At 41.6% G+C, this 25,405-nt stretch overlaps 1 protein-coding gene across 1 annotated transcript in view; it reads left to right on the top strand.

The window, feature by feature from the left end:
* Nucleotides 1-17,258, top strand: part of MREG (melanoregulin) — a 64,495-nt gene extending 47,237 nt beyond the window's left edge. The window contains exons 3-5 of the mRNA XM_062201849.1: nucleotides 12,711-12,801; nucleotides 14,597-14,760; nucleotides 15,260-17,258. Coding sequence (XP_062057833.1) covers nucleotides 12,711-12,801; nucleotides 14,597-14,760; nucleotides 15,260-15,394 — 390 coding nt within the window. The 3' untranslated portion in view covers nucleotides 15,395-17,258. The remainder of the gene's footprint in view (nucleotides 1-12,710; nucleotides 12,802-14,596; nucleotides 14,761-15,259) is intronic.
* Nucleotides 17,259-25,405: the final 8,147 nt, after the last annotated feature.

Below are 25,405 nucleotides of genomic sequence, written 5' to 3'. Positions count from 1 at the left end.
ACCACAGGCAGAGGCTTAGCCCACTATGCCATAGTGCCAGCCCTCTAAAGGAATTTTTTACAAAGATGTATTTTATTTTTTTTTGAAAGAGTGACAGGTTGAGACACACACATATAGATCTTCCGTCAGCTGGTCTCTCCCCAAATAGTCATAATGGCTCGGGGTGGGTCAGGCAGGTGCCAGGAGCCCAGAGCTTCATCCAGGTCTGCCATGTGGGTGACAGAGGCCCAAGTACTGGAACCTTCATCTGCTGCCTCACAGGTGTATTAGCAGGGATCAGGATCAGAAGCCAAGCAGTGAGACTCAAACCTGCACTCCAGTAGGGCCTGCTGATGTCACAAGTGATGTTTAACCTGCTATGCAGGCCCCCATGAAAGCATTGTTGTGTACAAAATGGGAAATTTGAGCTGTCTGTGTCCTCAAAAGTTCATACACTGAAAATTTAATCCCCAAATTCCCATGTTAATGGTTTTTGGCAGTGAGACCTGTGGGAGGTGATTAGGATTAGATGAGGTCATGAGGGTGGGCCCCTAGGATGCCACTGATGGCTGTAAGAAGAGGAAGAGAGACCCCAGCTGGTCCACTGGCTCTCTCACGTGTGATGCCTTCTGTCTGTATCTGTTTCACTCTCTCTCTCTCTCTCTCTCTCTCTCTCTTTCTCCCCCCCTCTCCCTCTCCCCCTCTCTCACTGTCTCTCTACCTTTCACAATAAATGAGTATTTTTAGTGTATCTCAGTTTGGTCCAGCCACACCTTTGTTACTCAACAGCCTCATGCAGACAGTGGCTGCTGTGGGATTGCTGGAGCAAGTCAGATCTTTGAGATATCTTCCAGACTCTGAATTCAGGCAGTCCATTCTTAAATCTAAACTTGGGTCAGTACTTTGAACAAGCAACCTTGAAGGAGTTGGCTGTTTCTACCTTGCTAAGAATTTAAGTTCTCATTTCCTCTCCAGGGACAGGAAGCTAGTCCTGCTATCCTTTGCTTCTGGGGACAACAACGACTTGTCTGTCTTCTCTGCAGTGACCAGAGCCCCAGCACTCTGTAGTTTCTTCTGACTGGTTGGTTAAGAATAACAGTGTCACATGGAGAACACCGAGCCCCAGTTTCTCCTGCTGGCAGCACCAGTCAGATCACATCCTGAGTTTGGCCCTGTTATCTCTAAATCCATGCTTGGGCCTGAATTTCCCACATTAGACAAAATGAGCTCAAATCGCATTGCTTAGCAGCTCCTTTCCATGGCTTGGCTGGCATAGTTTGGCAGCAGGAGCTGTGAGCTATCTCTTGGCTTAATCTGGTTAAAACCAGATAAAGAATTAGGTCAGGGGCCTCTGACTGCAAAGCAGTCTGTTTCTAGAACTCCAGCAGAGCTGTGGAGTGAAAATAAACAGGAAGAGTTGGAGAAGCATTCCTCAGCATTTGTATTGACCTATTCTAGGTAAAAATTCTAGCATTTATTCTAGGTCAAAGCAGATCAGCATTGCAATGGGCCTAGGAACTGTGTTAGCAACCAGGGTGTGCATGCATTGTTTTCAGGTGCTCTGAACAGTAACTCCAGATGACATTCGGAATTTGGGGCTCTGCATGGTGTGGAGAGACAAACTGCCCTGAAGTTTCACTTTATTATTCTTGTAGTTCTCATATAGAGACTTGGAGGCTTCTATGCGTGGGGGCATCATAGTCTCCACTGAGACTTGATTTCCCCTAGAATTTAGAGGAAGGGCCAGTAGATAGCACTGGAAGGTGAGTGAGGAGATGACCCAGAAGCTCATCTGTCATCCAAAAATGGGTCTTAATCTCCCAAAACAGGTGGTTGGAAGAAGCTTGAGTGATACACCCACATCAGAGTTGAACCTACCCAATCAAAGTGGTTATCCACAGGTAAACCTTTCTTACAGTGGGTGCTGCAGGGTGAGGAGGTGGTCAGGGTACAGTAATAAAGCCAACCCTATTGTTAGCATTGGGAGCTCTCAGGTCTTGGGGTCCCCCGCGGTCCTATGGGTTGGGTCCCTGGGCACTGGCCCCTGCCAGCTCCTTCCCCTCCCACCCCTTCCTTCAGGTGCATCTAGTCTGTTACTTATCCTTCATCACACTCACTGGGTTGTTCTGCTCAGTTGATTCTGTGCCATTCAGGCTGAGGTGGGGGCAGATGACCAATAAGTGGATTGGCCATCTAGGAACAGTGAAATACAGCCTTGCTTTTCCCCACTTACACAGCAAGTCGGTGGCCGGAGAGAATCGACTCTTGGTGTTGAAAGGGGATGCCAGGATGGGCAGGTAGCCTTGACACTGTTCAGTTTAAACGCACTGCTCAGGTGTGTTTAAAGGGAGCCCTGGGCTCCCTCTGCATCATTGACTGTTGCCACCCTCCCTCCCCTCCCCAGCCTGCTCCTTGTGTGGGGATCTGGTGGTATTGACTTTTCTCCTGCTGCCAAGAACAGAGGCGGGCTGCCTGTCTGTCCTCTGGACCTGAGTGGCTGCACTGGAAACCACTTTTGGAAAGAAAATCCCTGCACGCTGTGTCCCATTTCTCTCTTTTGTGTCCCAGTTTGCATGTTGGTGACATGCAGCAGGACAAGAGAGTGGGCTAAATTTGGGTCTAATTAAGTAGCTACTTTTATTACCATAAGGAGCATGGGTTCTGGAGTCAGACTTGAGTTTAAGTGTTAGGTCCCCCACTTCATGGTTGTGGGGTCTCTGCTGAGTTGTTTATAGGATTTCATTTAACACATTTCTAGAAAGGGATCATTCAACTCATCCCTTCAGATTTTGCAGTGAATGTAACAGCACAGAGTACCTGAGGCAGAACCTGCTCCACAGTTCATCCTCAGATGAATCTGAAAGGTACTTTTCAAAAGACACATGTTTGATCAGGCATGAAGTGGAAGCAGTGAGTGAATCATTTTGGTTTATTTTAGCTTCCTTAAATGTATTGTTTTCCAAAAATAGATAAATCAAAATATCTTATAGAAGCCTGCTTTATAAACCTGAAATAGATATGGGCTATAGCTCAAGTGGCTTTTTCTGATAGTGCTGATTTCTAGATTCAAAAATAGGCACTTGGGGCCTAGTAGTTCACCTCAGGTTAGAATACCCCCATCCCACATAGGAGAGCCTGGGTTCAATACCCAGCACCAGCTCCTGGTTCCAGCAGATCAGTGGGCAGTGGGCCGTCAGTACACGCTCATTTCTTTTCCCCTTCCCCATAGCAACTTAGATCTGCTAAGAGCATGGCCATCAGGATTCAATGCTCTGGGAAGGTGAGCAGAGCCCGAGAAAAGACCCTGAGACACCCCTCAGTCCAGTCACTGATGGGTTAGGGAGGTTGGGGAAAGTGTCTCAGCACTTTCCATGGGGAGGAGTTGTGCAGAAGGCAGCTTGCTGGGGCTGGTGATCAGAGATAAGGAAGCAGTGAGGATAGGCTCTCTCTGAAGCCTTTTAGCAGGGGTGGAAAGTAGACTGGAGTTCAAGAAGGTCAAGGGGTTAGGGAGAGGCTGCTACAACTGCTTGCATCAGTGCAGCCAGTTGTCCTATTAAGGCAAGTGGGCTCCTTCCTTGCAAATACCTTCTCAAGGATTTGGTAAATGAGGTCAAGCATTTGGGTTTTGCCCAAATGTGCAGGCTGATTAACTCTGGGAAGAAGCCCATCATGTGAGCAAGTAAAACTGGTTTGTCATGAGAGTTCTATGGAAGGTTGGGCTGGGTTCTCATGTTCTTTTCTTTTCTTTTTTTTAAAAAAAATTATTTATTTGGTGGAGGGGGAAGACAGCAAGAGAAGTAAAAGACAGCAAGAAAGCACTCTCTTCTTCAGAGAAGAGCACTCTCTTCTTCCTCTGAAGAGGAAGGTTCAGTTCCCAAATTCTTGCAATGATTGGGGCTGGGCCAGCCCCAGCCCCAGGGGCCAGGAATGTAACCCAGGTCGGTCACGTGGGTGGCAGGGACCCAGCTACTTGAGCTATCACCACTGCCTCCCAGGGTCTGCATTAGTAGGAAGCTGGAGCCAGAGCTGGAAATTGAACTCAGACACTCTGATATGGAATGAGGGTGTCTTAACCATTAGGCTAAATACCTGCCTCTTTCCACATTCATGTAACACTGTGATCCACAAGCCTGAGAGCACACGTGTGCAAGCTCTCCAGGGAGTTTTGCAAGGGAAGTCTTCTGTTAGAGAAGAGAGTTGAGCACTGAGGAAGGAGGTTCCTTAAGTAAGTCTCCCCTGGGAGCTTCTCAGTCCTGAAGCCTGAATGGATGAGAGCCCTTGCAGCCCTCTCTGTTGTTCACAAGCACAACTCAGTCTGAATTACTTACCATTTCTACTCAGTTCTTAGAGCTGCAGATCTCAGCTTCTGCCCTCCTCACCACCCATTGCCTCTTGAAGGGAGGGTTGCCTTTGACTCAGTCCTCCAGAGAGGAAGTGGAGACAGAGTGGAGAGGGGGGAGTGAGGGGGAGTGTGGGAGGGGCTGGATGTGGTCTCTACCATCTCTGAGGACAGAATGGCTGGACTGGAGTCTCCAAAGGAAGTCCCAGAGCTTTTTGTTCCTTTGAGTCGACCCCTTAGATAAAGGACATTCCTGGATTTGGTAGAATTCTTGATGAGAAGAATTCTGTTTGCTCCCCATTTCAGCTGTGTTTCCTAGTTCCTCCTCGGGCCCATCTTTGTGGCTTCAGGTTGGTCTCAACAGCTGCTCTCACTCTTTTCTTCCTCTATTTCTTTTTCTCCCTTGCCCACCACTCCCTTCCTGTTTTAAGAGGCAGTGTGCACAATGGATAAGTGTGTTGGCTGTGCCTGGGTGTGAAATCCCAGCTAGGTGGGTGTTGTGGTGCTGTGGGTTAAGCCACTGCCTGGGATGCCTGCATCCTGTTTTGGAGCAGCTCTGGGAATTGAATCTTATTTCCACTTCTGATCCAGCTTCCTACTTATGCATACCCCGGGAGGAGGCAGATGATGGCTCAAGTGAATGGGTCCCTACCACCCATGTGGGAATCTTGGATAGAGTTCCTGGGTCCTGGCTTCAGCCTGGCCCAACACCAGCTGTTGTGGGCATTTGAGGGAGTGAACCAGTGGATAGAAGATCAATCTGTCTCTCTCATTCTGCCTTTCAAATAAATATAAATAAACATTGAAATCCTAGCTCCTTACTTATCACTGTGCATATCTGAACAAGTTACTTAATCTATTTGAGTCTCAGTCTCCACATTCTCAAGACGGGTTATAATACTATCCATCTCATAGGGCAGTGCATCCTGTAAGGAAGATTAACTGAGCAAATGTATATGAGGAGCTTAGAGCAATGCTAGGGAAGTAGCAAATGCCCTGCAAATATTAGCTATAGCTTCTGTTGATTGTCTTTCTGTGCATCTACCTATCATTAATATATCTATTCTTTTTTTGCAAATGCCTTTAAATTCTTAATGGATTTTATCAGGTAACACAGAAAAAAATACATCGAGTGAGTATATATAAATTTCTGTAAGTTATAGATTATATGGCGTGCTTCTGAATAAGGTATAGAAACCACTTCAGCATTCCGGTTAAGGTTCCTTATCTTACAGAGATTTCATTGCAAGTAGAAAAGGCCTCCTTGCATTGATCGTCATTCTTTTAACTTCCACCTCTTTGTCCTAGTTCTGCATTTTAGAGCTGTTTAGACAAAGCAAAGGGAATCCTTTTTCCATGTAGCAACTATTTAAGGGTGTTTCCCATGTCCTTCAATGTCCTCTGATTCCCACCTCTGTCAACAAGGCCACCATGATGGGCTGTCCAAAGCTGCCGTCTTTGCTGCTTTTCTCCTGGCTGCCACGCAGTTGGTCTTCTTAAGGCAGTTCCTCAGGTATTCTCTGAAGAGGACTGTCCCAGTGCATTCTCTCTTGCTATAACTGAATTCCACAGACTGAGCAACTTAGAAAGAATAGGAGTTTGTTTGGATCACCGTTCTGGAGGCTGGGAAGTCCAAGAGCATGATGAGGGCCTTGTGCTGCCTCATAGCTTTGTGGAAGGCACTGCATGGTGAAACAGAGCAAACATGGTGGCCTGGGTCTCTCTTCCTCTTCTTGTAAAGCCACGGATGCCATCACGGGGCCCCCATGCTCCTGATCTCCTCTCTCCTATTTACCTCCCAAAGACTCCACCTCCAAATACCATGAACATGGGGACTTGGGGATTATGTTTCCAACAGTGAACTTTTGGGAGATGCTTTCAAACCATAGGAAAGACATTGACTGCCATTCCCTTTTGAAAGTGCTGTTATTAATGCAGTACAATATTACAGTAGGGTTTTTTTCTGGGGGGAGGGAGCTGTATTTTCATTCCTTTAGGACAATGGTAATGTGCTGTTCATTCTTTGTGAGCCCAGTGCTGTGTTCAACACAGAGAAATGCAGACTGAAAGCCACATTTTGGGTGGATTTAGAGCTTTTGGTTTGTTCAAACCCTAGACTTTTCTTTCATGTGAACTCCTTTGTGAGCAGGTCCTTGTGTCTGGTGCCTTGGCTGTGTTGATATTTTACTTTGCCAAATCACTGCTATAATGTTGCCTGGGCTCCAACGCTGAGCCCCTTGGTGTCTGACTAGAGACTTTTCTCCAGACTGACATCAAGGTTTTTTTTTTTTTTTTTTTTTTTTTTTTTAAGATCTAATTATTTCATTTGAAAGGCAGAGTTACAGAGAGACAGAGGCAGAGATAGAGCAAGTGAGTGAGTGAGAGAGAGAAAGAGGTCTTCCATCCACTGGTTCCCTCCCCAAATGTCTATAATGGCTGGAGGTGGGCTGATCCGATTTCAGGTGCCAGGAGTTTCTTCTGGGTCTCCCACGTGGGTGCAGGGGCCCAGGACTTAGGCCATCTTCTACTGCTTTCCCAGGCCATAGCAGAGAGCTGAATGGGAAGTGGAGCAGCTGGGACTCTAACTGGCGCCCATATGGGATGCCTGGCACGAAGGCGATGGCTTTACCCGCTCTGCCACAGCGCAGGCCCCAGACGTCAGTAGTTTTGAGTATTCCTCAGTAGCTGCAAAACTATCCTAATCTTCATTACACATCTCACGTTTCTCTGTGAAACACAAATGTTAGAAAATGTGTTAGATATTTGCTAAAACTCACACAACCACCATGTATTCTGTGTCTGTCTTCTATTTATCTGTTATTTCCCATTATCTACAAAATGAAAAGAGCCAACCTGGAAAAGCGGTCAATACAATTTTTATATCTTATAGGGGGATCCTTCTTCATTTTGAGTAGAAAGTAGCATAAGAGGATGTTAATTGGTGAAAACTGCATTGAAAGGGAGAACAGTTACCAAAAGCATTTATTTTTACAAGAAGCTAACACTTGCAAAAAATTGGCTACTACACAATTTGTAGCTCCCTTATTTAGATATGTTTGATTTTTGTAATGCAATATTGTTACAATCAGTTTTTTAGTGTCCTTTAAACTGTTTATTGAAGAGTGAGTAAGCAAGGTCTCATCCACTTGTTCACTTTCCATAAGCCTACAACAGTTGGGGCTAGGAATTTAATTCAGGTCTCCCACAGGGGTGGCAGGAATACAATTCTTTGAGCATATTGTATGCTGCCTTCCAAGATCTGCAGTAGTAGGAAACTGGAATGGAATTTGGAGCTGGGACTTGAACCCAGGCACTCCCATATGGGATGAGGCTGTCACAACTAGAATCTTAAGCACTAAGCCTAATACCTCCTCTGGTGTCTTTTTTTTTTTTTATGCCAATATTTCTAGACTTGAAGTGGAAATTTCCAAAGGATTGTGCACAGTGCATGATACCCAGGGTACCTAGAATGACTAGGATTGTAGTTTTGAAGGGACTGGTTTCCTTTTTTTTTTTTTTTAAGATTTATTTTATTTATATGAAAGACAGAGTTACAGAGAGAGGTAGAGACAGAGAGAGAGGTCTTCCATCCGCTGGTTCACTCCCCAGATGGCCGCAACTGGCCTGAGCTACGCTGATCTGGAGCCAGGAGCCTCTTCCAGGTCTCCCACGCAGGTGCAGGGGCCCAAGGGCTTGGGCCATCCTCTGTTGCTTTCCCAGGTCGTAGCAGAGAGCTGGATCGGAAGAGGAGCAACTGGGATTAGAACCGGCGCCCATATGGGATGCTGGCACTTCAGGTTAGGGCTTTAACCCACTGCGCCACAGCACAGGCCCCAGGACTTGGTTTCTATAAAACATATTTATTATAACTCAATTTCTGTCTATCTCAGATGGTCCAAAAAGTAAAATTAAGCAAGATCAGAAGCTTATATTCTGGTATGGAATGATGGCTAAAATACATTATTAAGTGAAAAGTACTATAGTATGCTACCATTTATGGAAAAAGTAGGTGGGTATAGGAGAAATTGATAATTATCTGAAGAGGCAGCATGGGTGGCTGGGTGACAGAACCTTCAATACTTTTTGAATTATGAATCATCTGAATGTGTTACCTTACTTAGTGTGTACATGATACAAAAGAAGCTAAGTTCAGGGGAGCAACAACATATACTAATTATTTTCAGTTTCTTTTTCTAAGGGTATGTGGGCTTTGGAAATGGATGCACTTATATTTGAATATTGTTTGACCACTACTGGCAGCTGGGAATGGTGCAAGTTACATAAAAAGACTTCCATGCTGGATTTTTGTGGAGATCAAAGGTAACAAGGGTCATATATTAGTCAATTAGTCATAAAGACTAATTGCAATTCTTCGCAAGCTATTCAAAACAATTGAAAGGGATGGAATCCCCCCAAACTCCTTCTATTAAACCAGAATCACCTTAATTCCTAAATCTGAAAAAGATACAACAGAGAGTGGCAACTACAGACCAATTTCCCTGATAAACGTAGATGCAACAATCCTCAACAAAATGCTAGCTAAGTGAATCCAGCAACATAACAGAAAGATAATTCTCCTGGACCAAATGGTATTTATCCCTGGTATACAGGGATGGTTCAACATATGCAAACAAATAAATATGATACAGCACATTAACAAACAGAAGAAACAAAACCATGTGATTATCTCAATAGATGCAGAAAAAGCATTTGATAAAAATACAACATCCTTTCATAATGAAAACCTTAAGCAAATTGGGTATAGAAGGAACATTCTTCAACACAATCAAGGCAATTTATGACATGGCCAGCATCCTATTAAATAGGGAATAGTTGGAAGCATTTCCATTAAGATCTGGAACTAGACAAGGATGATGACTCTCACCATTGCTATTCAATATAGTCCTGGAAGTTTTAGCCAGAGCCATTAGGAAAGAAAAACATATCAAAGGGATACAAATTGGGAAGGAGGAAGTCCAACTTTTCCTATTTGCAGATGACATGATTCAATATATATGGGATCCAAAAAACTCCACTGAGAGATTATTGGAACTCATAGAAGGATTTGGTAAAGTGGCAGGATATAAAATTAATGCAAATATCAATAGAGTTGTATACACGGACAGTGCTATGGCTGAGAAAGAACTTCTAAGATGAATCCCATTCACAATAGCTACAAAAAATGTTACAATTCATATGGAAACACAAGAGATCTTGGATCTTGAATAGCTAAAGCAATCTTATACAATATAAACAAAGCAGGAGGCATCACAATGCAGATTTCAAGACATACTACAGGGCAGTTATAATCAAAACAGCCTCATACTGGCACAGAAACAGATTGATAGATCAGTGGAACAGAATAGAAACTCTAGAAATCAGTCCATACATCTACAACCAACTTATATTTGACAAAAGGCTAAAATCAATCCCTGGAGCAAGAACAGTGTCTTCAACAAATGGTGCTGGGAAAACTGGATCTCCACATGCAGAATTATGAAGCAAGACCCTTTCCTTACATCTTACACAGAAATCCACTAAAAATGGATCAAAGACATAAATACAACCTAATAACATCAAATCATTAGAGAACATTGGGGAAACGCTGCAAGATATTGGCATAGGCAAAGAGTTCTTGGAAAATACCCCCAAAGCACATGCAATCAAAACCAAAATTGACAAATGGGGTTACATTAATTTCAGAAGCTTCTGCACTACAAAAGAAATACTCAGCAAGGTGAAGAGGCAGCCATCAGAATGGGAGAAATTATTTACAAACTATGCAGCTGATAAGGGATTAATATCTGGAATATATAATGAGGTCAAGAAACTCAGCAACAACAAAACAGACAATCCAGTTAAGAAATGGGCAAAGGAGTTGAAGGCATTTTATAAAGAGGAAGTTTAGATGGCCAACAGACACATGAAAAAATGCCCAGGATCACCAGCCATCAGGGAAATGAAAAATCAAAACCACAATGAGGTTTCACCTCACCCCAGTTATAATGGCTTTCATACAAAAATGAACAAATAACAGATGTTGGCAAGGATGTAGGGACAAAGGTATCCTAATCCACTGTTGGTGGAAATGTAAACTGATTCAACAATTATGGAAGACAGTATGGAGATACCTTAGAAATCTAAATGTAGACCCACCATATGACCCAGCCATCCCACTCCTGGGAATTTACCCAAGGGAAATGAATTCAGCATATGAAAGAGTTATCTGTACCTCCATGTTTATTGCAGCTCAATTCACAATAGCTAAGATATGGAATCAACCCAAATATGTGTCAACTGAAGACTGGGTAAAGATATTATGGGATATGTATGCCATGGAATACTACACAGCTGTAAAAAATGAAACACTGTCACTTGCAACAAAATGGATTCACCTGGAAAAAATTATACTTAGTGAAATAAGCCAGTCCCAAATGGACAGATACCCTGTGTTCTCCCTGACCTGTGGTAACTAATAGAGTACCTAAAAGGTAATCTATAGAAGTGAAATTGACAATTTGAGATGTGATGACTTTGAACAACCCTCGTCTCAACTATTGAATATCAGTTTTTTTCTTCATGCTATATGCTGAACTCTTTACATAGAGTAGGGCTGATTCTATGGGTATAAAGTTAGTTGAAAATAGATCTTAGTAAAAAATAAGAATGGGAATAGGAGAGGGAAGAGGAAGAAGGATGGGAGTGTGGGTAGAAGCAAAAGTAGGATGGAGAGAATCACTATGTTCCTAAATTAGTATTTATGAAATGCATGAAGTTGTATATCTTAAATAAAATTTAAAAAAACAACTAATAAAAAATCCAAAATAATAAGAGTACGAGCAAAGTCATTGCCTCCTTACTTTAATAATGTAACTGAAAATCCATGCGCTTTTGATTGCATAACTTCAGATACAAGATCTAAAATGCAGTTGCAGCAAAACACATTTTACTTTACCAACTCTTTTTTTCAAAGTGGTATCTGTTAACATTTATGAATGGCAGCCAACTTGATTTTTCTTATCAAGTCATGAAAGTTGATTTGCAATGAGTAAGACAAGTCATGGAAGGAAGTTAGAAAATAATGACATCCTTGAAATATTTTCAATTAGAGGAGTTAACATATCAAATAACTTGAGTCTTAAATTGAACATTTAAAATGTTACTACTTTAAGTGGTGATTTATGTCAGTTGATAGTTAATGTCTTTTCTAAGAAAGAGGAAGAGGTATACTGAATAAAATGACCGGTATATGTTGATAAGCCTCCTTAAAAGCAAATTGTATGACACTATAAAGGAACACTTAGCTCAATGAAAATTCTAACACTGCTAAATTATTTCAGTTCTTTGTTGGGATCAACATTATGGCCCACTGCTCATAGCCTGATACTGAACATTTCAGAATGATAACCATTAAATAGTGCTGAGGAATTCTTGAAAGAATCAACTTATCAAAGAAATGCAAATAAATAATTGTGTTGTTGATCTGTGGTGAAAGAATATTGTCAAGGAATCAAGAAATGTGGTATCCCCAATCTACTTTATTCTGATAACAAAGGGAGGCATAGGAGCTTAGTATGTCAGTTTTCTTGTGACCTTGGGAGGGAGACTCAGGTTTAAATACCAATTCAGACATCTATTAGCTGGATATTATTTTGATCAGTAGGGCTTTTTGGGTCTTAGTTTATTCATATATAAAATGGCTCTAACTATACATAGATTTTAATAGATGCTCACTGAGTGCAGATATTGTGCTTCTGTTTACCTTCAATCTCTATAACAGTCTTTCTGCGGGGAATTTGTGTTGATTTGAAAGGCAGAGAGACAGAGAGTTCCTCCATTCACTGGTTCCCTCTCCAAATGCCCACAACACCTGGGACTGGATCAGGCTGAAGCCAGGAGCCAGGAACTCAATCTAGGTGTCCCATGTACTTGAGTCATCACTGGCTGCCTCCCAGGGTGAGCATTGGCAGGAAGCTGGAGTTGAGAGCCATCCTGCTGGGAATGGAACCTAGGCACTCTGACAAGGGATATGGGCATCCCAATTCATGGCTGAACTGCCGGGCCCACACCTCTAACAATTATAAATAGACTATTAACATGTTAACTCACTTGCCAGCTGAGACCACTGAAGTTGACAGAACAGGTAATGTGAAGGGTTTGGGTGAGGTAATTTATGTGACGTGCCGTGTCACCTGGCTCACATTCTCCAGTTAAGCTAGCTGATGTTTTTCCTGCTGACACCATCTCATTCGTCCCCTTCTCTTCTTGTAAGTGTGCTTTGGACATCAAGGAAGTAGAGAACCACATTGTTTCAGCAATGCAAAGTTTAGCAATGAGATAGAGATTTAGGCCAAAAAGGTATAAATAAAACCAAATTTTTATGTTCCTACAGGAATGGCAAAAACTCAACTATGATATCTATTCCTTGCGGCAGATTCGAAGGGAAGTGAGAAACAGATGGAAACGCATTTTAGAAGATTTAGGTGAGTTGGGGAGACATTGTGAAGTGGTAAAAGTAGAGTTGTGATCATTTCTCTTCACTTTCTCCATCATGGGTTTTAAAAAGCAGTGTTAGCAATGAGTCAGGCTATTGTGTATTAAGTATTTGCCCAATCCTGCTATTACAGCCTCAGACATAAACATCTGATTTTTCTGTTGTCAGCAGCCCGTGTCTCAAGGCTGCGCTCTGCCATGGGCCATTCTGTCTGTCCTCAGAGTAGGGTAGCACAGGGCAGGGAAGTCACACAGGCACCACATTTACACTTCTGTCTTTATGGAGTGATGGAATTAGAGCAGGGTGATTGGCCATTTAGTTATAACTTTAGAAGATGAAACTGGGGGAAATACTGCTGGTGTCAGAGACAGCAGAATTCCGTGGAAAATCTCTGAAGTAAAAGGAAGAAAAGGTCAAGGCTGGGAAAAGCATCAGTGGCATTAGGGTAGAAATCAGGTTATGGCTTCTATTAGTGCCACCAGGGTTGTTATGAATAAACATGCCCCCATCATAAAACAAGCTTATTTTTTAGTTTATTCAAAAATGAATTTATCTATTTCAAAACCTCAGTCCTTCTGATTTGAAAAACCAAAACCACTCAAAAATAGGGTGCTAAGCTTCTAGTCCCTAATGCTTTAGTTGGGGCACAATAGGACCTCTTCCCTCTTTACTTGTCCAGTATATATGTTGGTAGTCTCCTTTTTACCATCTAAGTTATTCCAGGCAGGTTTATATCCTGGAGTCTTTTCTGCCCTTCAGTAAGTAATTTCATCAGCCAGCTACATTGCCTCGGGGAAAGAGACCTGAGCTTGGAGTAGTAGCATCCTGCAGGTGACCGCTTTGCAGGTTGGAGACAGATAGGAATTCTGCAGACAGGGAGGTGATGAAGAGTAAGGACAGGGAAAGGAGCTTTGATCCATAAAAAGGGCAGCAAACAGTCAGTGGGTGAATGTCTGAGGCTTAATTCTGAGGGAAAATTAACAAAGAAAAATCAGTGAGAAGAAACATCAAAGGAATATTAATTAAAGACCCTGCCAGTCACACCAAGCTGGGATGTAGTACATGGAATAGTGCCTTTGGCTTTAGTTTCTAATATTTGTGAAGAGTCCACATTTGAGTCCCTTCTCTATTTTTTAAAATGTATTTATTTGAAAAGGAGGCAGGGAGATTGATTGATTGACTGATAGATATGCTGGTTCGCTCCCGAAATGCCCACAACAGCCAGGAACTCAATCTAGGTCTCTGGCTCGGGTAGCAGGAACCCTAGTACTTGAGCCATCATCTGCTGCCTCTCAGGGTGTACGTTAGCAGAAAGCTGGAATTGAAAGTGGAATCAGGACTTGAACCCAGGCTCTCTGATATGGGGTGTAGGTATCCCAGTCAATGAGCATCTTCACCACTGTGCCAAATGCTAGCCCTTGGGTCCCTTAATCTCCTGTAGGGACTGTAGTGCAGGACAGTCATTTCCTTTTTTTAAAGACTTATTTATTTATTTGATAAGTAGAGTTAGAGGGAGAGGGAGAGGGAGAGAGAGACTGACCTACCATCTGCTTGTCCACTCCCCAGATGGCCACAGTAGCCAAGGCTGGGCCAGGCTGAAGTTGGGAGTCAAGAGCTTCATCCAGGTCAACCACATGGGTGGCAGGGGCCCAAGTACTTGGCTTTCTGCTGCTTTCCCAGGCCTTAGCAGAGAGCTGGGTCCGAAATAGAGCAGCTGGGACTGGAACTGGGACTTGTATGGGATGCTGGCAACTTCACGTGGGGGATACATTTTTCTACCTTAGGTTTTCAAAAGGAAGCAGACTCTTTGTTGTCTGTGACCAAACTCAGCACCATCAGTGATTCCAAAAACACCAGGAAGGCTCGAGAGATGTTGTTAAAACTGGCTGAAGAGACCAACATTTTCCCAACAAATTGGGAGCTTTCGGAAAGATATCTCTTTGTTGTGGTAAGTAGATAGCTTTCTTCATCAGTCCAAATTTTGCTTTGTGTTTTTTGCCTTTTCTCCCAACACCCCCAATACCACTGCAGGATGGGGTGAGTGATCTGTGCTGGCTGCCAAGGCCAGCAGAATTGGGGCCACATCAGAGCTTTCATTCTCCCAAGTCTGGATCACAGCTCAACCTTTGAGGCTTGGTCATGGCTCAAGAGTTTGTATTTTTCAGCTGATTCTGCTGTGCAGTTGGGTTTTGAGCCCTTTGTAGATCAAAGGAATGTGAGAGATACTGCTTATAGAACCTGAGGCTGAGAAATAGTCTGGAAGGGTTCCGAGAGTGGGAGCTGTGTCTCGGCAAAGTGAAGGATCGTGTCTCTAAGGCTGCGAGAAAAACTTGATAAATGTCCTACTTGCTTATTATTATTTGTAGAGTAGATTTTGTTGTTTGTTTGATATTTCTTTCCACAAGGCTTGGTTTCCAACATGACAATTTTTTTTTCCTTTGCTGCAGGACCGTCTCATTGCTCTTGATGCCGCGGAAGAATTCTTTAAAATTGCTAGTCAGACTTACCCCAGGAGGCCTGGAGTCCCCTGCCTGGCAGGTGGCCGGAAGGAACCTCACTACTGTCCATTTCCAAGTCCCTAAAGGAACACTCAGTTCTTCACTGGGATTCAACAACTACCTAAATTGGACAACTGTGTGTCAAAGAGAGTGGACAAGTACAGGGCTTGCTAATGAAAAAATTATTCTGAATTCTACAAATATGTGAGGCCGGCTGGCACTGCGGCTCACTAGGCTAATCCTCTGCCTGCGGCGCCAGCACCCTGGGTTCTAGTCCTGGTTGGGGCACTGGGTACTAGTCCCGGTTGCTCCTCTTCCAGTCCAGTTCTCTGCTGTGGCCCGGGAGTGCAGTGCAGGATGGCCCAGGTCCTTGGGCCCTGCACCCGCATGGGAGACCAGGAGGAAGCACCTGGCTCCTGGCTTCGGATTGGTGCAGCATGCTGGCTGCAACGCGCCGGCCATAGTGGCCACTTCGGGGGTGAACCAACGGCAAAGGAAGACCTTTCTCTCTGTCTCTCTCTCTTTCTCTCTCTCACTGTATAACTTTGCCTCTCAAAATAAATAAATAATTAAATAAACAAATATGTGCGGCCACCCTGAAGACCTTACCCTCTGAAATGTTCTGGTTGCATTGAAACACCCTGGTGACCTTTCAATGAGAGAAAACTGGTCAATGAGATAATTCATTATGGATGGTTAGATTCCAAAAGACCAGTACTCCAGTTTGAGTTGTGCAATATGCTCCAATAATTAATCCTATTTGGAGAGTGGAATATTTTAATTAATAAAAATAATGAAATTAATACAGCTATCATTGAACCCAAACATAGGTTACCAATTTTCAAATAATTATGAAATACAGACTGATCCCCAATAGTACTAGGTATTATGTGACCTCTCTTTGATTTGGAAGAATCTGGAGAACCTTAGAAGATATCTCAGGCATTATTTTTAGTATCAAATGTGATTATTCAGAAGTAGGTATATATCACTTCTCAGCCTTTTGGCTAAGATCAAGTGCAGAAGTAGGCATGTAATAGAGAGTAGAAATGTCTAGGTGTACTGCCCAGAAGTGAGTTTTAAATAGTTCCCCTTCACTTGTGGTCAGTGCATCTCGAATTCCCATTGTTATTGATATCTAGTTGCCTTATTTTTGCATACCATCCATTTCTGGTCCCAAAGCTCTTGACATTTTATCCAGGATAACATCTGTAAACTGAAATGTTTCACCTCTTCTTCCTTCTCATTTTTAATCTGTTTCCAGCTTACTGTCTGAGAGTTGCACCTGCTCAGGGATCACTCATGCAGACTTGGAGCTATGCAATCAGAGCTGCCTCGAAGGAGGTCACTGCTGAACTTGAACTTTCTTCTATGCTGGAGACGATTTTCAGAATGGAGCAGTGCTACCAATGCGGCTTGCTTCTGTCCACACATGGAGTCTAGCGTCACAAGTTACTTGCTGCTCAAGCAGGGAGCTTGCCAAGATCCTGGTTCATTTTACTGAAAAGACTTTAAGAACTTGTAGAATTTATTAGTAGATTGCTGAGAGCAATAGAAATATTTTTATTTTTACAGATTTTGCAATTCTGACTTCAGGTTAAAAGCTAACTTGTATTTAGTCCGGGGGATTGTGAGTTGAAAATTTTCATATCCTGATTAACATTTTTTGGTAGCACACACAGTGTTTAAAATATTTCCTAAAAGAGGTTGATGTTACCCATTTTCATTGCAAACTCTTTTTTTTTTGCAGATCAATTTAACTGTCATATTTCAGGAAAATTCCACCAAGTTCAATGAATTAGCTGGGAATTTTATTTTTTATATTTAGTGCTTAATCTCTGTCTAATGTTAAGATTAGCCTTCAGATATTTTGCATCACTTCTGTAGGCTTTTGGAATATAAACATCAAGAGTGAAACAAACAATAAAATTATCAGAAAACCTTAGAATGTTGCATTGTTTTGTCTCTGCAATCAGAATTTGAGTTTTGTCTTTTTGCATTTTTCGATGTCAAAATAGATGTGGTTTTTTGCAGCTAGGGAGTATAAATTGTTATCAAAGTCTTTATTTTTGGTCATGAATGAATGAGGATAAGATTATGTCTGTGATTATTAAAATACATGGAATTATCCAGGAAAATTTCCGTCCAGCAAAGTGAACATTTTCTGTCTATTTTCTGAATTATCTGAGAGGCAGAAAGACAGAGAAAGAGAATGTTCCCATCCGTTGATTCCCTCCCCCAAGTGCCTGCAATGGCTGGGGCTGGGCTGGGCCAGTGTTGGGAGGTGGAAACTCAATCCAGGTCTTCCATGTGGGTGGCAGGGACCTAATCATTTGAGCCATCACCACTGCCTTCTAGGGTCTGCATTAGCAGGAAGCTGGAGTCAGGAGGTAGCACTGGATGTTTAACCCAGGCACTCTGATATGGGATTCAGGTATCCTAGGCTAAAGACACACCCCTGTGGTTACTTTTGGTTGGATGTGTGTAGATTTCTGATTCATAAGTAACAGATTTTTTTTTCCATAATCTCTTTAAATTAAAGAGCACAGGAGCTTAAAGATGTATGGGTTTAAGGATCTCCTATGATCCTAAAACTAGTCAAAGGATAGATGTGTGCTAAAGTCTGGTGGACACTGTAGAGTAAATACAGTGGGAGTGGCTGGAGTGGCCACTTCAGAAGTCAGAATGAGCTCAATAAGACCAGGAGCTGCAGATGTATGGGAGGCTAGAGGGTTTTCCTACTTCTTAGTTATCCCCTTTTGCTTGTTTTAGTACTTCTCAAAGCTTCCTCTGTATATGCAGGAGTATTTCAGGAGGTAGATGGATAGAAAGCTTTTTAGCTAACATTCATTTTAATGTGTAACAGGAGAAAAAATCCTGTAGTTAGCAGATCAAACAGGATATTTATATTTTATGGATATTACTCTACAAAACAATAAGATACTTGTTTTTTCTTAAGGACTAAGGCACCTAGGAAGGCACAGAGTCCACATTTACCAAACTGATGAGGAATAGATTGGTGAGGGGCCTCTAGCATCTCTAAGAAGCTATGTTGGAGCTCTGGAGGCTGCTGATTAGGTGGGCTTGCTAGCAACCATGGCATGGAAGAAAAGAGGCCTAGTGGCAGTGCTGCAATGTCAGAAGCAAATGGGCACAATTATCGTAAGTGGCAGGTGTGATGGATACTTACAGAGATATCTGGAGATGATCAACAGAATATCCCCAGCATCAAGGGAAGGGGTAGCTAGTAAGTATATTGCTCAAGGGGCTGGCTCTGTGGCATAGTGGGTAAAGCCACTGTCTGCAGTGCCGGCATCCCACATGGGCACTGGTTCAAGTCCTGGCTGCTCCACTTCCCATCCAGCTCTCTGCTATGACCTGGGAAAGCAGTGGAAGATGGCCCAAGTCCTTGGACCCCTGCACCCATGTGGGAAACCCGGAAGAAGCTCCTGACTTTGGATTGGTCTAGCTCTGGCCGTTGAGGCCAATTGGGGAGTGAACCAGCAGATGGAAGACCCCTCTCTCTCTCTGCCTTTCCTTCTCTCTCTGTGTAACTCTGACTTTCAAATAAATAAATAAATAAATAAAATAAATCTTTAAAAAAGAGTATTTCTCAAGATATCTCATAGAAAGATCTTGATTATGGATAATCAAAAGATACGGCTCAGCAACTTTAATAAAAGGTTAAAATCTCTTGCCGAGTCTCCAGACCCTGGCTAATTTTTCAAACCAAGAAATGACTGACAAGAAGAAAGTCTGGATCCTCAAGAAAAAGGACTTTATAATACTACTGCAAGTATGTAGGGCACTGCTTCCTCCATGGCCATTGACTTGGATAATGAATGGTGGTTCTACCTACTCCCAAGTTTGTTCAGTTCAATTACTTATTCTGGAAGTGGAGAAATTACTATTGCGTAGAGCTGTGAATTTGATGGATCACACTGTGAGATGTGGGGCAGACTCCATTTATTATCTGAATCCCCTAAGCCCCTACTATAAAAGGTAGACTACAGTTTTACTCTGGTCCAAGTATCAATGTCAACTTGGGTCTCTGCACCTGCATGGGAGACCCGGAAGAAGCTCCTGGCTCCTGGCTTCAGATCGGCACAACTCTGGCTGTTGAGGCCATTTGGGGAGTGAACCAGCGGAAGGAAGACCTTTCTCCCTTTCTCTCCCTCTCACTATCTGTAATTCTACCTCTCAAATAAATAAATAATCTTAAAAAAAAGAAACTTTCCCATTCCCTGGCCAAGGTAGTAAACCCAAATCAACATTGTACCCCAGGGAGATGACAGAAGTTAATGCTACCACTAAAAACCTAAAGAGCACAATGGTGTTTGTACCTTTCATAATTTAACTTAATGCTCCATTACTCTGACATCTGTGAAAACTAGAAAGATACTGAAAAATAAAAGAGCACTATTGAAAAGTCAGCCAAGTGGTTACACTAATTTCAGCTGCTGTTCTAGATGTGGATATTGGCTGAAATACATGAATATACCCTCCGTTATGTAGTATGTGATCATTCACTGGTCAACTAGGTTCTTCCATACACATAAGAAAGAAAAATCAGGGATGGGTATTTGGTCTAGCAGTTAAGAGGTGCTGGGGATGTCCACAAAGCATACTGGAGTGCCTAGGTGCAAGTCCAGTCCCAACTCCTGATTTCATTTCCCGATAATGTACACCCTGGAAGGCAGCAGGTGATGGCTTAAGTAGTTGAGTCCATGTCTCCCATGTAGGAGACCCAGAAGTTCTTCATTCCTGGCTTCAGCCTGCCCCAGCTACAGTTATTGCAGGCATTTGGAGGAGTGAGTGAGTGGACAGGAACTCTCCCTCTTCTTCTCCCTCTCAGAATAATACATAAATAAAAATTTTGTAAAAGAAAGGTAGATCAGAAACTATTCACTTGGAATGGACAAGAATATTTATAATGAGTGTAACTGCATATGTGAGTATGTGTATGTATGTATATACAATACATATATATACATATATATAATACTCTCATCCTCTTATAATATGATCCAAATGAACCTGTACCATCAGTACATTCTATAGAATATCACATTGGTTCTCTTTATCAATAGCGTTAGATTAGATGAGTTCATTCAAAAATATCCATAGTTTTTACCTAACTTTTCTTGTTGTGTTGCAGATCCCACCTAGGACTCCATGTTGCATGTAGTCATCATTTTCCTTTGAACTCTTGGCTATACCAGTTTCTAGACATTCCTTACTTTCTAAGACCTTGACATTTGAGGAGTACTGCTCAGAAACCCAAAAGGTAAAGATGTTGAGTTTTAGTGTGACCTTGAGACTAGCTACAGAATTGGGGTTGCTTTATGTGATTTTACTGTGGGAAACAACCCCCACCCCCACCCCCGAATCCCAGAAGAGACTCTTCCAGAACTGGTCATAAAAAGCAAGGGAATCTGAACAGCACAAGGCAAGGTGTCTCAAGATGATGTGGTACACTGCTCAGGTCTGCCCTCTTTGGGACAGAGACACTCATTCCCTTAGCTACTAGCCATGGTGGTGTCTGACCTCTCAGTGGAGTCCCTGACTGGGAAATGCCTTCAGCTAATGAGAGCTGTCTTGCCCAAGATTACTGTCTTCCCTGGAGATATCCTGCATCTGTGAATTGGTTTATCAACACAGGCGTTTGAAAGGTTATTCCAGTTACAGAACTTCCTAGATTGGCAGGGCCCTTTGTAGTTACTGCATCTCAGATAAACACTTTTTCCTCCAATCCTACCTTCCTTCTTCCTTCCATGTGCTATAATAAACTTCTTACATGCCAATCTGTATTTCAGAATCTTTCCTCCAGGAGACTCATTGTTGAAAATATCTTTGAGTCACCAATACAATACCTGAGTCTCTATTTATAGCTATCACATTCATAGTGGTTCTACATTAGTTTTAGTATAGTTAGTCCATACCATTTATCTATTGCAATACATTATTATTTACTTCATTGTGAATCATTAAAAAATGTATTTATCTTTTATGTTAGGATTTTATTTTTTTAAAAATTATTTTGATATATGTAAATTTATTTAACATGGTGAAATAATGTTTAAGGATCCTGATTAAATTTTTATTTAAAACATTAACATTTCCCAAGAATTATCTGTTGAAAGGAAATAATTTTGGGAAGAAAATTATATTGACAGGAGCGGAATATATTTTATCTGACTACTTTCCAATGATTGGAGAGAAATCAAGGCATGAACTAGGTTTTCTTTTCATTGGATTAAGTTTTTACTCATTTTCTCAGTTCATTTTCCATTACTAATATCACAAGAAATATGTTTAAATTCAATTAAATGCATGGAAGGGCATAATTTCTCATATTTTTTATATTACTACCATGCAAAGAATGAAAATAGCCCCTTTAAACTTCCTATTTGCAGTGTTTGAACAAGTATTATTAGCTTCTAGAATATTCTATCTTCTATTTTAGCACACTACAAATGGACCCTGGGGTTCCCAGTTTTCACATCACTTAACATTTGGGTCTGGATAATTGTTTGTGGGGAACTCAGGGAGCAACCTTTGAGGTGAGATGCTTATTAGCTAAGTGGAGTTAGTTAATGTTGCTCATCTGTAATCTAAGTATTTAGTGAGGACAAATTTGTAGAGAACAGTATAATAAAGACACAGGATTATGACACTCAGATAGGTAGAGAAAGCATGACTATAGATCATTGCTTTCTAAAAGCCCAATGTCATAGTTTTTAGTAGTGATTTAGTTTAAGAATTCTTCTGGGGGCAGCTGTTGATGCACTGCTTAAGACACCCAAGTCCCGCATCAGAGTTCCTGAGTCTGATACCCAGCTCCAGCCCCTTGCTGCAGCTTCCTGCTCATGTGAATCTTGGGAGACCTGTTGTGCGTCCCCAGCTCCTGACCCAGATTTAGCCATTACAGACATTTGGGATGGATCTCTCTCTCTCTCTCTCTCTCTCTGTCTCTCTTTCCTCTCTGCCCCCCTTTCTCCTATCTTTCTGCCACTCAAAAAATATTAAAAAGAGATTATCTGGGGGCAGGCATACAGCTTAGCAGTTAAGACGCTGCTTGGGATACCTGCACACCATATCAGAGTTCCTGTGTTTTGAGTCCTTGCTCAGCTTCTGATTCAGTTTGCTGTTGATGCACATCCTGGAAGTCAGCCACTGATGGCTCCACTGCTTGAGTCCCTGCCATCCATGTAGAAGACCTGGATTGATTCCAGGCTCCTAGCTTTGGTCTGGTTATCGTGGGCATTTGGGAAATGAACCAATAGATGGAAGACCTCTCTCTGTCTCTGTCTCACTCTCTCAAATAAATAAAAAATAAATAAATTTAGAAAATGAGTGCTGAGACAGAAACCTTAAAATTTCTTCCATATCAGTAGTATGAAATATGTGTGTGAGTGTAAGTGACCTCTATCATATATCCTAGAGACATATGGTTAGCATTTGAAAAAAATCCCAATCCAGAAGTTCTTTTCAATTATCTTTCAATTTACACCAGAACATTCATTACTTTGCAAAAAGGGTATTGGGCACAATTTGCCATTTGTGAAATGACTAGTGACCAAGATAAGGGGCTAACTAGAAAGACTGGTTGCCATGATCTTTTCAGGAAAGTCTGTTAACTTGGCAAGAATGAAACTTTTAGTCACGTTTTGCTCAAATTTTTATTTCAGTATTGTGGTACCTGAGAACAGAAAGGGAGACTGCTCTGGGATTGCAGAAGCAAATGCGTAACTTCTGACTAATCAATGTATGTTTAGAAGACATTTAGGTAAAGGCATCATTGCAACATGCCACGTCAGGACTAGGGTGGAGGAGATACATGGCCTTCACCTGCCTCTTCCTGTTGCTGCAGATCACTGTCATTTACCAAAAGACTGAACGTTGGCTGAAAGGTCATAGTGGCTTAGGTCAATTTCTGACGCATTTTGAAAATTATACAAATAATGCAGATAGTTTTTAACCAGAAAAAAAACCTAAATACCAGAATGCTAATATAGTATGTTGGAAGTTCTTATTCTCTTCATATTTGAAATTTACATATACAATTTGATGCTCTCATTTTAGATTTGGTTCAGGGGTTATGAACTCAAATGCCTCCAAGGACCACTGGGTAGGCAGGGTAGACCAAGGGCATTGTGTGTGGCTTGCTCTGATGGGAACAGTTACTTCCCAGCTGCAAATGATTTTTGCCATGCCAAAGGGCTTACTTTTGACTGTTTTTCCTGACTTTTTGAGTAGAGTCAAGCAAGCATGATATTAATTTTTTTCCATTTTAAAATATTGGCCACTAAATTAGTATTTTTATGACATTGTGTAAGCCAATAATGTATACATGAGCTGGCAATCTACTCCATTTTACAGATCATAAACATTTTCTTCCATTCGAGAACATCTCTTTCACAAAGCTGCAGAGTTCTTATCTGGGTAGATGTAACACATTTGACAATACTTCATCCATTTCTGCACATTTGAAAGTTGTTTCTGATTTTCTGTATAGTGGATATCTTCACGTGTGTTGCTTTGTCCTGTGCTATTGGTGGAATTACAAAATCAAAGGCTGGGAATATTTAAATAATCCTTTGTGTGAGTATCAAACATTTTCCAAAAAGTTTGTACCCATTTATGCTATCACCTAACAATCATGTATGAGGTTAGAATTCCACATTGTTGTCATATTGGAATTTATACTAGGGAAATGTTGGTGGAGAATAAAAATAGTACCCTCTTGTTGATTTAAATTGCAAGCCTGTTTATCAGTTACATTGAGCATTATTCTCTATGGTTATTTACCATTTCTGTTTCTTTTGTGATTTATATGTTTTCTTTGTTCTTTGTCTATAGGGTGAACCCCTACTTTAAAGTTGTAACAGTGTCAATCTATTCAGCAGCTAGGTATGAATAAACATCAACACCTGCTTCACATTTAAAACATCTGTTATATGGAGTCTTTCATTTCTACACTAGATCAGTTTTTATCCTTGGGTCTCTCACTGTCTCACATGACAGCAATTGTAATAGAGTCAAATGGATTGAGAAGCTGAGTCTCTTTAATTCATGTTCTGGGAAATAATTCTCAAGGATTAAGACTCTGTGAGTTTTAATTTATGTCTCATGATTAAATACTGAATTATTAGTTATGAATTAAATTTTGAGTTTACAAATAGAAATCTTGGGGCTTTGATATTGGGTGCAAGACTCCCTCCTTGTTTTGGGAGTCCATAATCAAATTCCAGAGCCCAGATGGATCTGAGAAGTCATCTGTTCCAAACCACTCATTTTGCTAATGCTGACATTGAGTGCAGGTTATTTCTCCAAAGTCACACAGCCAGCAAGTAACTGCAACACGGTCTGCTACCTGCAAATTTCTGGTTTAATTTTTTTCCACTTCACCACACTTGCTTCTTCTGATGCATGCCATCAGTGCATTTTGAAATATAACTTGATCCTATTATTTCTCAATTCAAGTAATGAGTGGTTGCATTTCTGTTATACTCATGTCAGAAATCTCTTACAGAAAAATAGTTATTTAGCTTGTTCAAGCCCGATGGGAGGTTTACATAGAACCATGAAAAGTCTTTGTAAATATTGGCTTTCCTACTCTATTGCTCTGAGAGATGGGAACAGTATGAGGTACTATGTAAGAGAAATTAAATTATTAAATGTTTCTCTTCAAAACTGTGTCCAGATATTTTACTAGAGATAATTCTATTAGCACAATTAATACAGAGGTTCCAACCCCACTTTGGAGCATAACAGTGGACTAGAGATTTCTGGCCAGAGATTTTTGCTGTCAATAATATCTACACACAATGAAGGAACTCTCTGCTTGGTTCTGAAGCTGGGTGTCCACCCTTGGGTCCCTAGGCAGCCTTCTCTTTAAAGGTCCTGCATCTTCCTTTGCAGCAACTGAGCAGGTGCTCAGAGGGATCTTAACTTTCAAGTATAATGAGATTCTCATTTTGGTCTAAACTGGTAGTTTTCAAAGCCGAGGGTCTTGTTAGATATCCAAGTGCTTGGGTTCTACTCAAAATAATCCAATTCTATAGGATTGGCTAGCACCTGGAAATGTGCATT

The sequence above is a fragment of the Lepus europaeus genome, chromosome 1, assembly GCF_033115175.1.
Source record: "Lepus europaeus isolate LE1 chromosome 1, mLepTim1.pri, whole genome shotgun sequence".
Taxonomy (NCBI): Eukaryota; Metazoa; Chordata; class Mammalia; order Lagomorpha; family Leporidae; genus Lepus; species Lepus europaeus.
Note: the sequence above shows the minus strand (reverse complement) of the source record. Positions and strands in the feature narration are given on the sequence as shown.